Below are 17,984 nucleotides of genomic sequence, written 5' to 3'. Positions count from 1 at the left end.
GCGCTAGAAGAAGAAGAAGAAGAAGAACGGACGAGTTCAAGTTCGTTCACGTTGGATGACGTAGTTTGCGCACCACCACGATGAAGCAGAAGCGAAGTTGGGCCGCGTCTTTGATTAACGACCGCGACACTAGATATATTATAGAGAGAGAGAAAGTACGTACCGATCAAAGCCCTCAGACGCACTCGCTAGCACCCCGGTAACAATAAGAAATATCACGTTGGGTAATTTATTATCGATAGCAAAAAGCATGAACGGCGGGCATCCTCCAGGATGGAGGGCGCCGTTCTGTGACACCGACCGAACGGTTTCACCGACCGCAGCGTTACGGATGGCTCCTATTTATTAGCTCCAACGTCGGTACTAAGGAAACAAAAAAAAAACGAAAAAAAAAAGAAGTCTCTGTAAAATACATTGGTTTCGTTTCAGATGTTTAAGCACGCAACGCGTATTCAAAAATTCATCCACGTCGCGCGACGGTATTTCGCCATCCGATAAGGTTCCATCCGTCAACGCGATATTACGTTTCCCGGTAAACCAATGATATATCAGCGTTCCCCCACGGGCGAAACGAGCTCTAGAAAAGACACCCTCTCCCCGTGGCACCGGGTGACGTGCCTTCAACCTTGTTCTGGAATCCCAAAGAAAACGAGCCGGTACGAGATTACATATCGCGGAGAATTTATATTTTAAATCGAGTCACATTAGGAGGCCACGTTCAGACGTTTTCTCTCTCGGCCGGAAGAGAATGCCTGGTTGCTCGCTTTACGCGTGTCGCATCAAATGTATGTAATAACGTAATAAATAGCCACTTTACGCGGCGACCACCGCTGGGACATTCTTGTCGAGGGACATTATGCTTAATGTTTGACGTCGCTTCCCTTTAACGCCCGTGTCACACATCTCTGTACACACACCCGCGTTCCCTCTTCTCTTTCGCCCGTAATCCTTTTGTATTTAAATTTCGGATTCCAAGGACCGAGGATGATACGTTGGACGATTCGTTTAATCGCCCCCAACCCTCTGAGAATGGAACCGCGATTTCCAACCGCGCCTCGCCCCCGTTGTCTTCCAGCTGAACCATCTTAATCGTTAAATAAAATCATCTCAACGACGCAAACGGCGCGACACGTTGTTGTCCCATCGATGAGGCTCGATTACAGTTTTCGGTTCCAGCACCGCGTTCAACGGAAAGAGACATCGCGCGATAACTACGTTAACTTGGCCCAACTAATCGACTGGCTGCGAGTTTTCCTATGTAAATGTTTGCAAAACTTGTTCTCAAGCAGCTTATACCGGTGACAACTTTTAATCAGTTCCGGTAACGAATTCTACTGTGCGGCTAGCCAACGGCGAAACTCTTATAGCCGAGGGAAAAAGAGAGGAAAAGAGGAAAAAAACAGAGAGCGAGACTGAGTGGTGGCAAAAGTAAAGTTGCAGGACGTGGAATATATCGAGGCGAAGGAAAACATACGAAGCGCATTTAAAGACGAAAGTTTACGCAGCCAGGAGAAAGCTGTCATAAATATTTCATAAGAGCCAAAGAAACTGACAAGAGGATAGTTACCTTGAATCCGTAGCAAGAATTTTTCTCCCGAGTCCTGGCGACTCTCTTCCTTCCAGGCTCTCGCGGACTTGCGAAACAGATCAAGGTTAATAATCGCCGATGAAAAAAAGACGACGCGCTTCGAGCTTAATTGTCGGTGAAAGACAAGATGATGGTGGTGACCTTAAATTTCAGCCGTTACGTACAGGAAGCCTCGAAATGAACGCGCGACGCCACCACGCCGAGGGTACACGCGCGCGCGCGAGCGCGTTTTCTCTGTTAAATGCACGTGCGCACGAAACTCGCGAAATATTTTACAATTACTACGAAATCCATTAAGGTAAACCGAAACAACGGCGCGCACGAGAGAGCGCACCCCTCGCCGTGGATGTACGAACCTCGGATGTACGTGTGAACGCGCAACGGCAGAAATTCTAGATGCGACGAGAACTTCTTGCCAAGTTATACGATGAACCTCTCCTCTTCGTCCACCACGTACGTATCGTCGTAGTAACGTCGCGTTTATTTATTTATTTATTTGCTCGCTGAATCGTCTGTGGAAAAAAAAAAATGATATCGAGCGAGCAGAGATACCGATTCGAGTTCCCTACGCTATGGAAGCGTGTACATAGTATCCGAAATGAAAGTTAGACTGATAATAATATCTACTGCCGGCGGAACGCGAGAGAAAGTCCCGAAAGGGGTTGAGGCAGCCTAAGATACGACATTCGTGCTGTGGTTTTAACTCCCTGTTACGAGATTGCCAGATTCAAGGGAGCTCTATCTGTTAGCACGTGTGCTCGTTGCTGTTCATGAGAATGCACGCGTACTTGTGCCTACCTGAACATGTATTACAAGGAAACATGGGCCTGAAACACGCACCCTTCGAAATCACACGGAGTCGCGCCCTGGAAACTAACTGCAGGAAATACCAAGGGTCGTCTGACATCCGAAAGATACAGAGATAAACTCGTTGCGTGGGCTACGTACGTACGTACGCGCGCGGGAACCTCTGTCTGTGTGCAACTACGTCTCCGCGTTTGCCTCCGTATATTCGCGGGTGAATGGTACGTTGGTTAGATATCGTATACCCGGCTTAAATACCGAGCAACTGGCGAACAAACTTTTCCTTCGGCCGCGCCTCGGTGACACCTAAAAAACGTACACATTTTCGTGCACAACTTTCCGTTTGTAGCCGGCACCGACTCGAAAATCGAACCGTAGGTAGCTGAACAGCCGCGACGTGAAAGGGTCCAAGAGAAACCGCAGGAATAAAAGGGAAATGTATGGAAGGAAAGATCTAATTTGTTCCTGTCGGGTCTGTTTTCGGTTTGGGGGTGGTCTGGAAGGGGGGCAGGGAGGAGGAGGGGAGGGAAGGGTGTGACAGGGGCGAAATTAATATTCATAAGCGTCCAGAGAGGTCTCGAGGGCGGGGTCAACTTACATGTATCTTTCGCTACTGACCCTGACTACCGGGGCGATAACGGTCAGGAATTAAAATACTACCCAGGCCAGGTTTTAACCCTTCTCCGTTATTCGAGATACGCGGATACACAGAGGCGGTCGTACGTTTGGCTGTCTGATCTCGTTTCTTGAAACTTGAACGGAAAGCGTCGGTGGCTCGGGGCAACTCCTCGTTCCTCCGGATGTAAATCCGGACTAAACGCGCCACCAGGGAGAACAATCGCGGCCGTTGCAAATTGGTTCGCCGGGAACGGCGAGTTTCAGTTTTTCAACGCTCTCGTCGAGAAACGTTGAAATTTCGAAAGATCCGTCGGTTCCAAGATGGAAATCGATCTCGATCGCGTCTTCAGATGAAGACAGCCGAGGTGGCGGCGACATCGAATACGATTAATCGAGTTAATCGTTAACCGGAATAGGACGCAGGCCAGAATCGAGAGAGCGTCGAGGATATTTCGAAGACAGAGGCGAAGGTAGGATGATCTGGCACTTCTTGGCGGTATACAATTAGTCGCCGGGTATTAATCCTGGTCGGTAACCGTTACCCAACAGGATATTATGGTCCCGCAGGCAGTAACAATGAGGATCACACGGGGAAAAGCGCTTCGATGGCGTTTCTAATACAAGCTGTACCAGTGTGGTGGTTACACAGGGCGAGGCTCGTTCTCGTAAACGTTCGCCCACGGAACTGACTTAACTTGGCTGGCAATAATAAAATGATATAGGAGGCGAAATATGCATTTAAATTATCGCCCCGCGATAATAATTTGCATACCACCGCGGCACCTCTCCCACTGCCACTTCGATGCCGCCGGTTCGCTTAGTTTAGCCCCGTTTAATTTAAATAATACTTCTCAGCGCGGGGGAGAACAGCTCTGGCAAGATATACATAAAATCGCCATAACATTGTAAATTATAACTGATACGGCTTATATCGCTGGATGGAGAGAGAGGGAGAGAGAGAGAGGAGATGAGACTCTTTCTTCTTTACCTCCTTCCTCCCATCTTTCAAAAATTCATGCCAGCCTCCTTCGGTTTAACCTGCCATTATTGCGCTTGTGAGACACTCGCGTTAACCAAGGGTGTTTTCGTTCGATTTCGAGATCCGAAATGAAATGAGACATTGGTTTAACGCGTTTGTCAATTGGCTCTCGGTACACGTGCGTTTCAATGAAAAATTAATTTTTTTATTTCTCTCTCTCTCTCTCACTTTACCTCCTCTTCGCACCTATACGTATACTGCCCCCTCGTTGTAAAAATCCAACCACTTTAGGCGCTAGTAAGAAAACTTCCTTCGGGCTACGCGATAAAATATCGCCAGTACGCAATAAGTCTGCCGTAATGATTCTAATAAGCTAACGAAGGAAATTCCGAATTTAAATGCGGCCGTGAGACATAATTCTGGCGGTAATGACGCAATAAAATTCCATGTATCTGGTACCAATAAAGGGGGCATATTCGTCATCTTCCCGCGGTTACGCGGGGCCGTTTATTCTCCAACGGAACGGAGCGGTTCTGAACGGGAACGACTATTTGGGATGGCAATAACAATGGTAAATCACTTTCGCGCGGACAGAAAGCGTTCTCGTATTCTATCGTGAAAGGAGAGAGAATTGATCGTTGCATTCGCTCGAATTCTATGCTAATGAATTAAATGAGATTCTACCTAGAACCACCTGCTCCCGTTCTTTTGCTTATTAAAAGGGTATCCCAATTGGGGGATATTTATCATCGATTGATTCGATGAAATATTACGCATACGTGTACGTAGATGCGCCAAGTATATTGGTACGTATAGGAAGAATGAGAGAGGCGGAAACAGCAGGAGAAAGTGCAGGCTCTGTGATGGGCTCGGTGGTAACCGTGGTGTGTTGGTCCATCGTCGTGCCAGTCTCGGACCACGCAATTCCGCAAAGTATGCAGATCTAAGAATTCAAATGGTCGCCCTATAGCAGCCGTAAAATGGCGGACAATCGCGCTCGTAAACCACTATATTAAAATTCTATATCGCGTCCCCCATAGCCGGAGCGCCACCGATGATATCATTCCTCTCTGCCGGTTAACGTCCTTTCGTTTCACCCGGCATCCAAGCTGATGTCCGTCCGGCATAACCTTCCCATCTCTACCGATCTTCGCGTTTATGTACGTGCCGCGGTCATGCGTGCGAACATTGGCGCCTCGTGGCTGTCCAGGACGCTTTCATCGAGGCATAAACCACGGACGCGTTCCCACCTTTCAGAGTACAAAGATTCGGAAGATCGCTACAAAATTTAGCGTAACGGAAAGTGGAGGGTAGTAGTCGCGGATGAATTCCGCTCGTCGAACCGTCGTCGACTCGATGCCTCTGCGTTCCATGCGAAGATAGCTTGGTATCGGACTTCTTAATCCCTTTAGGAAGGATCGTAAGAAAAGAAAAGGAGGAAGTGAAACTCGCAGCCGAACAGAGAGAACCGTATAGAATGGAACGCGATATCGCGTAACGGGTATCGCGTTCGTGTATCGGTGATTCGTGTCTCACGTGTATACGGGAAATGACGGGAATACGCAATAAGTTAATCGCGTTAGCGGCTCGCTTGATTAAACGAACGATCAGGCTGATGGTGAGTGTCGTACGCTCCGCGCTGGGACCATGGGTGCGGCATGGCCGAGCATTAATACAAAACTCGATTGTCATTCGTCGCTTGACCACCCCACCTACCGTCCACCCACCCTTCGCATACCCCTGATTACGTCGATTCATTAACCGTAGCCGCTGGTATCGTCCACCCCAAAACGAACTGCTGTTTCACCGCTGCACCGGAAACCCTATCAGCCTTCGTCGCTGTCCCATCGGTGGCAAGGAATTAATCCGCGTGTCATTGCCGTTTCGGTTCCCGCGTTTCTTCCTTACGTTCCAAGAGAAATTTATTGTTGGCATTTCATCGAATACAGAGTGACTGATTCGTGTTTGATTTTCCATCGAGGCGAGAGAGAGAGAGAGAGAGAGAGAGAGAGAGAGAGAGAGAGAGAGAGAGAGAGAGAGAGAGAGAGAGTCAGTCAAAGACAAGAACGATAAAGGGCGCCATGGAACGAGGGGGATGGAGGAGCAGTGAGGGGAGCTAGGAAAACGTAGTACGAGGTGCGGAAAAGGAGGGATGAGGGCATGGGATTCCCGGGTACCGATGCCGACACCGGCGGCAGTGCCCCACGAGGCTGTAATGCGTTATTAATGAACACCAAGAATTTCATTAAAGATTGTTTGTATATCAAACTGTCCACTAAATTATGCCCTATAACCCCCGTGGCGCCTTTCCGTGCGCCTGGAAACTATTGGCTGCGGCCGCTGTGGGCGCCGCCTTTCGCACCTATTAATTGCACGCGATTCTTGAACCGTGAAACGTGAAACGCTCTCCGAGCGTGCGTATCGACGAGAGGCCTGTCGATCTCGTTTCGAAACGATCGTGAAATATCGGCACGAAGGGCCATTGGAGCCGGTTCGCGCGTCAAACGCGGAGGATCATCCATCGATCGAGGTAGTCAGTTATTTCGCAACCTTCGGAACGTACGTCGCTAAAAGGGGGGAGGATGTACATAGGTGACTATGTAGGTAAGTGGAAGACGATGCGAGGAAGCGCCGCGATAAAGGGTAAGAAGGGAAGAGAGGAACGACGATGAAAGGGACGAAGTTAGAGCTCGAAGGAGAACGGGGATAGGACACGCATAGGGATGGACGGGCAAGGGGAAAGAGAGGTCAGGCCGAGGTAGAGGCCGGGTAGACGGTAGGCGGGGAGATACAGTTAATCGTTGGGAAGCTATTAACTTCGGACTGGAATGCCCCATAGCGCCTCATTTCGTTCAATGCAAATTTACACCCGACGTCGGCCACCTAACGGGCCCCCCTCCGCCACTTTCTCTCCGAAAACGACACGTATAGTACACGTGGTACCGGGTGTAACGGTCTAATCGGATCAGTCGCTATTGCAGATCGGCTGCGTGCGAAATATTTCACGGATCTCTGAATTCGAAGATCACGCCTGATTGAAATTCTTGGAGAGTAATGGTCCAAGTAGTCGGCGAAGAAGCTGCTTCAAGTTATCCAATTTGGTTCTCTCTCTCTCTCTCCTTCTCTCGTAGACGATCAACGTCGTAATCGGTGACCCGCTTTGTAGCTACGCAGCGAAACTTGGACCCTTCTCTCGTCGCCCAACCCCTCTCCGCTGATCGCCCTACCGTCGCTGTTGTCTTATTAGTTTAGAGAACTTAGGCTTAATATAAAGTTGCGTGTGTCGCTCACCGTGGAAGTCTGCTTGCCAGACAATGACGCGTCGGAATTTCGTTAGCTACTTACGCAGATTGTTGTACGAACGTTGATACAGATCGATTCAATGGTTTTTCGAAAGGTGTGTATCTTTACGCGCGAAACAGCGCGCTTCTGTGAAGGAGCTCGCTGATAAATGGCGATGTAACGGGTGCTCAAGATACACATAGTTAACACCGGAATGCGGCAGGAGCCGACTAACGACGACTGATGCTTCCGCTATACATAGGTAGGTATAATTTCGAAGCGTACACGCGCACACGCAACCGTACACGCGCGAAACGAAATCGTCGACAGCCTTACGGGACACCTTAATATGGACAAATGCCAGACTATATCTCAGATGAGGTTTGTTTTGCATTATTCGGCTAACATCCTCGTTTGCCATCGTTTGCCACCGGGCAACTGCAGCGCGTTATGGCTACGCAGGATCGCCATATTTCCCGTTTTCATTCCACCGAAATCCGACGGTTTCTCGTGTTACACCGAAGAACGCGTGTCTGTTTCGCGAAACGTACCGTGCCGGCAACTCAAACTTTCTGTTTGGACGAAGGTCTAAACTGCGCCGGCGTTACTTTTACACGCTGTCACTCGGTATCTAAGACAGCGAAACTGCAACTAGTCACTTTGGCCTTGGTCGGTTCGGCCGCAAGTGTTTTTCGGTATTCCCGCGCGCAATCTCGTCTCGGAACGGCGACTCGCATTAAACTTGAAAGGTAACAGCCGGGGGATGAACGCGAACGAAAACAAAGGATCGAGAGTAAACGCGTACGTCGCATTTTAAGGAGCCGTGAAACAAGACTCGGGACAAGTCCACCTGACTGACATTTAGTAAAAGCAGTGAAACATTGGAGTTAATGGTGTCGCGGTGTCGGTACCGAGAACGACGAAGAGAGCGGCAGCGACAGGGAGGCTGAAGGAAAAGAGGGTCAGGGAATGGATGCGTTCACATTATACCCTCTGTTCTTTTAATTTCTTCAAAGGGCTCCTCTCCTACGACATCTTCTACCGTGCTGTAGCCTCGGCTCCCGAATTAATAAGGCGTCGACGATGTGACGTCTTTTTTCTTCCCACCCCTGGACGGGGCAGCAGACAGCTACCAAAGTGAATGAGAACTCTCGCCGAGAGGATAACGGAGGGAGAAAGCACTCTCTTACTGGTACTTAACAGCGGGATGAGATGAGCTGCCGTTAATAAATGTGTTTCTAACTGCAAGAGAGAAAGGGGGTGGGGGAGGGGGAGGGGGAGGAAAGGACGGGGTCTCGACCGCTCTTTCTCTCTTACGCGGGTCGCGCGCGATGCCGAGGTCTCCCGAGAATAAGTCTTAATAAGAAGAAAACTTTTAAACGCACTAGAGACACGCTCGCTCTCTCGCTCCTTCTCGCCTCTTCCTACAGCTCTCTCGCTACACCGACGCTTAGCTTTGCACTTTTACACCCCTCGAATCAAACGCGATGGAACGGAGACGTTAACGGGACCGATTTCGTTGGGAACGATTTTATCGCTCGTGACAGTTTGTAACACGACGGGAGGACAATGGAATTATTTACCATGGTCGCAATTAAAGCCCTGCTAGTAAATTGATAAAGGTTGGGACGAGCGACGGTACCTTTAACGCGTGGAACGAATCATTTTCCAAGGTTTAACGCGACCTTAACCGAACGTCAGTTGGAACGGAGAGTACGACGAAGAAGTAGATTCGATAGCATCGTCTTGGCAAAAACTACCCCTCGGGTAAAAAAATAATTGCCCCTTGATACGCGCCGATACCCCACCTGCGGGGATGCCGGTCTGTAATAATGTTCGCGTTCGCGAACTTAGTTCGAAATTAAATATCGAGGCGAAAGAGGGTTCCAGGGACCGCGGCAGGGGGATGTTAAAGAGAAATCCCGACAGTGAGGGCGGCGGTAGGGGAAAGGAGGCTTGTCGTGCACCTGCCCTTTTCCCGGACCGCCGTGATAAAAATCAAACTGGAAAACAAACGAGGAACAGGATCGTATTATAAAGTTTATTAATCGATAGACGATGCACGAGGAGGGTGAAAGTGGAATTTCAGGGGCTGTCAGGAATCTTTCTCGTTACGGTTGAAAATTAAAATTGTAATCCAATCCTACGTGTCATTTTTATTCGTTCGATGAACATTGTTCAATGAAGGGTACAGAGAACGATACTAATCGCCGCGTTCTTTTTTATTTCTTCCAGAAACTTCTGCCCACCGATCCCCCAATCTTCGAACTAAAGAACCTATTAATTAACGAAACCAGCACTCACCTGGCGCTATGGGGAAATCTAGGGTTAGTTGTCATGGAACTTCCGAAACGTTGGGGTAAGAACGGCATGTTCCAAGGCGGAAAAGAAGAGATATTCTGCATGTAAGTTGAGTTAAAGTTATTTTTGAACGGTCGAGTAAAGACTCTTTCTTGGGAGGAGTTGGAGAGAAGAGAGGAAAAGAAAAGGAGAAAAAAAAAAGAAAAAAAATCGGTGCAACAAGCGGGCAAAATCAATCTTCGGGTACGGCGAGACGAGTTTACAGACCAAGAAATCCGGCTCCTAAAAAGCGAGATAAGGTAGACCGCGAATAATAAATCGCACTATCTGGCTTCCTGCACCTCCGTGGCTCCTGTGGGCGTCCTAATATCCTGTAATTAAGAGGGTGTTACGATGACGCCCGAACCCCTTTGGCCTCCCTCTTATGGAATTAAGGTGGCTTTACTCGGTTAGTTTTCAAAAGTTCCAGGCCCGGAAAGCACCGCTGAATACTAACCGCCTCATCAACGACACATGCCACCGAGACTATTGCCTCGCGTAACATTACCCTCCGCACCGCCGCTGTCACGGCATCTCCTCGTTCTCCTGTCTAATCTTTCGGGTGATTAGAACCTCACGCAATTAGCCGCGCGGTCGGAGATTCTGCCTCATCTGACCCTGCGGTTTTTTTATCGAACGGACCACTTTACCGAACCGGATTGATCCGCAGCCGCGAATCCTGTCGTACAGATTTCCTCGTGCAGACTCGTTAACGCGCGTTATCCCATTCCACCTTCTTACTCGTTTACTTTATCCAAAGGTATCCGAAGGTATATATACGCACACCACGGGATATAGCTAACCGGGAAGGAAGACGATTCTAATTAATTCGAATTACGATCAACTCGGCGATACTACTTAATTCAGCGGGATAAAAGGGTGGACCGTTCGCTCCAAGTTGTCTTTTGCATTATAATTTCATGATAAGTCCCGCCCGGAGTGCATTACCTTCCTGCCGACTTCCCGCTAATTCATAATTCCAAACTTTTTCCGGAAACGAACGAAACGTTTAGCCCCATGAACCGCTGGGCCAAGCTGAACAAACTGGTCAAATTAAGAGCGGCAGTTTATGCTAAAGTTTTTTCGTTGTTTCACTTAAGCGATGCCACCTTGGTACCAACGACCGGGCTCCGGCTGCTGGGATGAAGAGAATTTATAGAAGAATGCGCGCACGCACGGCCGCGTTAAAATGTATCGCGGAAAAGAGCCACTTTCTAAGGAGAGTACAGTTTGCAAGAGAGTCGCGGCCATTAGAACGAATCTCGGGGATTCGACGTCTCTTTCCTACCAGTGGGCTTAAACGGAGTTAAATGGAGTTTATGCATTATTGCCGGTGAAACTTGTGAAACACCGCGGACAGATATTTGCTCGCAGCAACCGAAAGTTTGGATTACGCCCGCCACCATTACGCCCCGATCCCGATCGCGTTGAGGGTGACTTCGACTTTCTCGAGAGATCACTGCGTATACCACTTTCTACGTGTATTGCACGCGCATTTCGCAGACTTCTTAGGCGGATCTCGTCGTATATCATTCTCCGTTAAGTGGAATAGGTCTCGTGACTCGTGAATTCTCCCGATACAGAGTGTAGCGTTCGGTGTCCTCATCGGGCAGCAGATCCCAAGCTTCGAAGGCGCGGAAAAGCGAGCGACCGAGCTTTGGATTAAGCAAATGGCGGCAATAACAGTGATTATTCGGATTATGATATCAGAGCGCGAAGTGGGTTCGCTTGGACTTACCAGCAGCCACTAACTGCTACGCCACCAAATCCCGACTTCAAGACACCGGATTAAAACTATTACCACTTCGCTCTTGGCTCCACTCCCGGCGTTCTCCCTTCTTCGTCCAGGACTTCTTCGACCCCTCCGAAAACTTGCCTATTTTTAAATGGCAACGAGTGTCTGCGATTCGATCGGCTCGCGTTCTTTCGCCGATGATCGATCGTTTACGAAGCCTTCGTCATTTGCGATGCGGAGTGGTTCATCGACGGTTGCGCGCAGAGTTCTTTTTCATTTTTCGATCGGTTCGGTCGACTCTGTTTTAAAACCGTAGTATTAATTCGGCAAACGGACTACGAAACCAGCACGGTGCGTTATTTCTTGCACCACCGGAAGATCGTCGCCTGTTGGTTGGCTCTCGCGGCTAATTATTGTTTTAAGGATTACCGTTATGTGTTTATTATGCGGCTTGGAAGGGACCTTTCCTACCTTAATATTCGGTAGATTTCAGCTTCGGTCTCTGTACCCGGCGCACCACCAGAAAGGGAGGGACCTGCACCCCTGCGTCGCGAACCGGCCTACGTTTATGAATAATTTTCACCTCTCGCGCTACCTACCCCGCCCAACCACTCCACTTCCAACAAACGTTCCTCCGAATTGTCCCCCGAGTATTCACCTCGTAAACCCCTAATGCCACGTCCTCGTTCGGGGGCTGATTCCAGTTCCTGATCCTCATCGCTCGCTCCTTGAGACGTTCTCGTGAACTGGAAAAAGAAAACAAAAAATAAGCCAGTCACGAGGAAAGTCACCGTTCGCGTTCACCAAAGAACGTTTACGTAGTCGTTATCGTATCGATATCTATCGCGATCTACTCGAGGTCGGTTTCTCGATGATCACCGGGAGGATTAAAGCGTAAGGGTGGACAAGGAGAGCCGGTCGAATCGATCCTCAAGAATTCCGAAACGAGATCCAGCGGAGATCCGGACGCGCGTGCCGTACGTGCCGCGGAATATTTCAGTGGCACGCACGGGGCCGTTTCTCACACCGCCCCACCCCTTGTTCGGGAAGGGCTGTCGCGAGGGCAGTCTCGTATCTGTCCCGGCGCCGGTTCGGTCACCGGCGAAAGGGGATAGAATGCGTTTATTTAAAAAATGATTTAACCTAATGGTTTTACATATGTAATCCCGATATAAAGCCGAGGCTAATCTCGTAGAACCACGCGCGGTCCACTCGTACATTCGGTCGACGGTAATCCACGTACGCGCGCGCCGACCACCCGCGTGGTGCGGTCTCCGCACACCGCTTCCGCATCGCCACCCCGCGATGACCTGACCTGTGCTCGTACCGTGTCCGTCCACCCCCCCACCACGGCGGTTTTATTCGCGTGTGTGTGTGTGTGTTTTTTTTTCTTTCTCTTTTTTTTTCTTTCTCCTGGTTTTTCGCTCAACTTTTTTTCGATGAGCAAGCACTAACGAAAATCACCACGGTTACCCAACACGGGCAGACCGGCGCGTGTTCGAGGGCGGTTTCGCCGGTGGTGGGGGGAGGGTGCCGAGAGGGACGGTGTTTGCGAAGGCCGCGAGCATAGGGTGCGTCGTGCTCGAGAGCGCGCGCACGGGATGATTTAGATGGTCCCCGATGATATCCGCGCCTTTTGAAAAATGTCGCCACGCCGAGGAGAAAAATATAGAAGCTGCGCGCGACCCACCGCCTACCCCCCGGTATGTGTGCCGCGCGCGCTTTATCAGCCCACCGCCGCGAAACTTTATTGTCGACCGAACGATATTTCTCGTCGAATCAGCGGTTAACAAAAGAGCTGAAATACGACGTGGCGATGAGTGAAATTAGAGGATCGGCGCCGCTTAATTGCGATCGCGATAGCGATTCGCCCGCGTGAAAGATGCTTCTTGGCTATTGCTATCGTGCTATCGTTCGGTGCGTCGTATTTTCGAAAATACTGGCCTTCGATGAATAAGCACGCGTTGAAGAATATTTCGTCGCGAAAAATTTACCGCCGCTGTTGAACCGTTCGTAGGAAACGGCGTTTTGCTCGCGAGTGGCCGTCGTGCCGGTAAAAGGGTTAAAGCTCCCCCGAAAGTGGTAATCTAATTCCAATGTTCCCTCGGTACGAACACGACAAAACGTACCTCTACCCATACGAGGGCCAGCCTCGAAGATCATAAGTAGGAACAATGCGGGGCTCGAATGCCTTTCCAGCTCCTTTGCCGGCACCTTTTCTCGCAGCTTGACGGCGCATGGGAGACAGCATTCTACGCGTACAAACGTGCCACCCGGGTTAGCGCATGAAAGGAAAAGAGGGGCGAACGCTGCGTTTACGTAGGAAAACACGCACTTAGGTAATCGCGGTACGGCTGCGGGAGCACCCGCAACGGTTCTTCTAATCAAAGAATTCCAGCCGGAGCGCCGGAGGAAAATTTAAATACACGAGACGCATTCTGGTCGTCTCTGCGTCGTCATTGTCCTGGACGTCGTCGTCGTCGTCGTCGTCGTCGACGTCGTAACGAAATAAAACCCGACGGTAAAAGAGAGACATCTGTCGGTTCTTTTAATTACGCTGGTACGTGTGCCCAATGTAGAGGCTACCGCGCCACGGACCTTACATTTCCCTTCTTCCCTCGGCCCCTCTCAACTTCTCTTCCCACCTCTCTTCTTCGTCAACGTTACGCTTTTGTCGCTCCCTTTCGGCCACCCTCTCGACGTTCGTTCATACTCTATCAGATCTGGCTCGTTTGCATGATTCCGTCGTGTCCGAGAATTGAGAATTCAGGTAGAAAGTCTTTCTTCCGCGTAGCGAGAACATTGACGTCGTTACGGCGGCGATGCGGGTCCACGGTTGAACAATTCTCCCGGTCGAATGAACGCTCGACGGAATTTAGCACAGCCGCGGAGGATATATATTGCTGTTTTAATCGTACGAGTACCTATATAGCATAACATCGAAGATTCAGCGGGCGACAGTCGAGGGTTGAAAACCGATGGGAGCGATGCAAACGCGACGCGACGCGAACGCGACGCAACCTCGAGAATTAACGGGCTTAGTTGCCGACGCAGGTGTCGTCGAGAAGGCGAACGCAAGCGAGAGCCGGATGAATTACGACAGGAGCGTCAGCCAGCCCAGCAGAACGTTGCTCGTTATATTTTGCGTAACATCCCGATTTTATGGGCCACCCCCATACCTCCCACCCCCTGACTCTCGCGTCTTCGTTGCTCCTCGTCGAGCAAGAAAGAGGCCACGGCAAAGAGGTCAACCGCGTTCCTACCAGAGGAAGACCTTACTTAAATTCGTTCGAGAACTGTGAAATTATATAGACGTTATAGACATTACGGATGCGCATTGTTCTTGGCGGGTCGGCAAATTTCCATCATCCCCGCAAGACGCGCAGAGAAGAGATCGGGTTGGAGAACTGTCGATTCTGATCGTGTGCGCGCGATTAAAATTAATAGAGATAACAAGTGTTAACGAAAGTTGAAGCAATTTATAGGAGGCGACACGCTTAATTTCCTGTCAAACAGAAGCACCCTTCATTTCTGATACTTCGTCTTTCATCATAGACGTCGTACACAGCCGGGTTAACGAGTTATGTCTAATCTATGCATCCGCTTATCATAATGGTTCTCGTTATATCGTGAGCATAGCCTCCTAAGCCCGGCAAACCGCCCCCTCGACTACTGCTGTCGTCCGTGCCCCGACTCACCCTCCTCCTTTACGCGCCATGCCGCCGCGGGAACGTAATAAAAATACTCCAACTAACTGAACGATATTACGTCGTTAGGCGTCCACCGAGCGGAATTAAGTACGCTACCTTGTTGCTGAACATTGATGTCGATTAAATAAGTACCCGCGGTGCCCGCGTACGTGCACGCGAACGTAGGTGTTCGGTGTACAGGTGACTCGAAATGAAAGGGTTGATTCCGTGCTGTGCCAAGTGAAATAAGAGTAACGAAACACTCAACTCGCCAAGTATCATCTTATACTCGGTTACTTATTACGAAACCGCGCATATATGCATATCTCGCTTAGGTTTTCATCGGTGACAACTTGATCTCATCCTGCCACTTGTATAATAAACACTTCACCCTATTACTCGAGGATTAACGCAAAAAACTTGCTGCGCGATTAACACGCGCGCCACCGCAATTTCTTGTACCGGATATGCATACATCTTGACGACGTCGAGAGTTTCGAGCTGCTTTTTTCAACAGTTTTGAGCAAAAAAAAGAAAAGTTTAAGAATCAATTAAGAATATCTGACGTCGAGGTTCATCGGTAAATTATTCATCCCGCTGATCAGGATGTTGGATACGTACGGAGCCGTTCGTTTTTGCGTAAATAAAATCAAACTCTGTCTCGTTGGTGATCTATCTGGCGCATAAAGTCTGAAGGTAACGGCGAACGAGAGATAAGTGAACTCTCTCGCTTTCATCTTTCCCTTCTCGGCAATAAATCCCGGGGAAAAAAACCTATCCGGATCTGCCGCTGGCCTTTTCGCCGCTTAACCTAAAAATTCATTAGATTATAAAGCCATTAATGCTCATCCGCGCGACCGGATTTCTCTTCCGGTTAGGCGGGTCCCATGCTCGAATTGATATCCTACCCGGCTAAAACTTTGATTAAGTTTCATTTAGATTTTAATACGACTTAACAGACGCGACTCTCCTCGTAGAACGGTTTTTTTCATCGATTCGATTGAACGAAGCTGGAGGAATAATCGGCGAAGACCGAGCGGGGAGGGTTAAGCGGTGTTTGTTGGTGAAAAACCGCGACGATAAGCGCGTAGGTGACCTGAACGCACAGCCAAGGGGAAATATTATACATGTACAGGACGGAGAAGTTTCGAGAACAAAATGATACGACACTGCGTAAGATCCGCTTTGAAGTCAGGTCCGCGCCATTCTTTGTACAAATTGGAAGGAAAGCGCGCGGCGCGGCGTAAAAAGCTCCGCTCCGCCCGAGGTTAATACGTTTATGTAGGAAAAATTATTTTTAATTTTTTCTAGACCGCCTCTGACGAGAAAAGTGTACGACAAGCATGACGCAAGGGTGTGCCAGAATGCGCGGCATTGCCGTGTAAGAATTTCTTAATTAGATTCGAGCAGCTGCCTTCGTACGCCGCTCTTTCTTTTCTTCCACCAAGAAATTTCCCGTTGATTCCGGGTCCCCGGTTGGCTCGCGATCTCTACGACTACACACGCGTGGCTCGCGTCGAAAAATTCGAGCATTATATCGGACACTTTTCTCCTCTCGAGACAATGGACCCTGTCAGATTTGCAACCGAGACTCTCTAATGAAACGGCACACCCGCGTTCAACGAATCGTCGCATCGTATCCGAAGGGGGTAATTTCAAATTTCAACGAGATTCGATGGGAACTCTTGGAACGAGACAACGAAAAAATCCAAAATAAAGAGAGGAAGTTACTTAGAAACGCGTGAACCGGTTATCACCGTCGTAGTTGGTGGGTATACGGGACACGTATGGTCCAGTGGTGAGCGTAAGGGTGGCCATAAATATTGATAATACCAAAATTGTGACAGAACGAAGAAAAATCCCCGCGAGGCCGCGGTGCAAAGTGCGAATAAATCGTTGCGTGTGCCTTTGTCAACGAGGCATGAAAGGTTGGGCGCGCAAAGGGTGAAAGAGAGAACCGTTCGTCCAGAGAGAAAAGAAGCGAGAGCGACGAACGAGAACGGAAGGGAGGGAGCAGACCGAGGCGCTGGGGTTGACCACATCGTCTGGCTTTCGACCGACTCTCTCTACTGGTGCCTGCCTGCCTGCGTGCGTGCGTGCGTGCGTGCGTGCGTACATTTTTATCAATTATTAAGAACTCTGGCGTGCTTTTGCAACGGGACGCTAGTGATGGTAAAGTTGCTTTCGTCCTTGTCGTTGGTATATCCAGTGTAACCAGTCGTCGCTCGCGATACCCTATGCCCATCAGCCTTTTTTTTCCTTTTACATCATCCTCATCCTCATCCTCCTTCTCCTTCTCCTCCTCTTCCCCGGTCACTTCATCTGTCTCCTTCTCGCGGCCTTTCACCCGGCTCGTCTCTCCTCTCTCGTTCTCCATTTGCGTCAAATCCTTTCTCTCGCTTTTTTCCGCGTGACTCTCTCTTTTTCTTGTCTCCTCCTTCCCCGCCCACCCCCCCAGCAACGCTGTGCCGTGGACATTAATAACGGCCACCGGGCTAACCACCGTCAACCCCTTTTGCCAGCGTTACCGTGTCCAGCCACGGAAAGTGCGAGAGTAATAATAAAATATACGAAATGTAGGCGACCATCGTCGCCGCATCCCGGCTCGTACCGTGAACAAAACAAACACCGCGACGCTTTGCTGTATTCCTTCGTTATGCGGCCAGAGTACGACGATCGTGAAAGATTAGGGTAATTTGCGTTAAATAACGACGCGTCGCGTCGGCCGGGCTAACAAAAGTAGCCCTGGGACTGGGAAACATGAATCTTCTTTCTGAAACTTTGCCCGGTGATCGGCCCGGTATTCTCTCTTTCTTTTAATCCCTGTTCGTTTTAGAGTTTACAGCGAAACCGTAGAACTCCGTAGGGCAAGGTGGCATCCAGGCTCGACGAACGATTCCCATCTGCTGGTCCTAACATCTGAAAACACATTTCGGTAATTTAGAAACC

General features: G+C 49.6%; 2 protein-coding genes across 2 annotated transcripts in view; both read left to right on the top strand.

Moving 5' to 3' along the window:
* Brm (ATP-dependent helicase brm) overlaps positions 1–17,984 on the top strand; it is a 254,808-nt gene that overhangs the window by 210,507 nt on the left and 26,317 nt on the right. The gene's annotated exons all lie outside the window — the stretch shown is intronic.
* The window catches only part of Mbo (nuclear pore complex protein Nup88), a 40,616-nt gene that overhangs the window by 20,186 nt on the left and 2,446 nt on the right, over positions 1–17,984 (top strand). Inside the window, exons 2-3 of the mRNA XM_076894100.1 lie at positions 9,507–9,676; positions 17,872–17,970. Coding sequence (XP_076750215.1) covers positions 9,507–9,676; positions 17,872–17,970 — 269 coding nt within the window. The remainder of the gene's footprint in view (positions 1–9,506; positions 9,677–17,871; positions 17,971–17,984) is intronic.

This window comes from Xylocopa sonorina, chromosome 4, assembly GCF_050948175.1.
Source record: "Xylocopa sonorina isolate GNS202 chromosome 4, iyXylSono1_principal, whole genome shotgun sequence".
NCBI lineage: Eukaryota > Metazoa > Arthropoda > Insecta > Hymenoptera > Apidae > Xylocopa > Xylocopa sonorina.
Note: the sequence above shows the minus strand (reverse complement) of the source record. Positions and strands in the feature narration are given on the sequence as shown.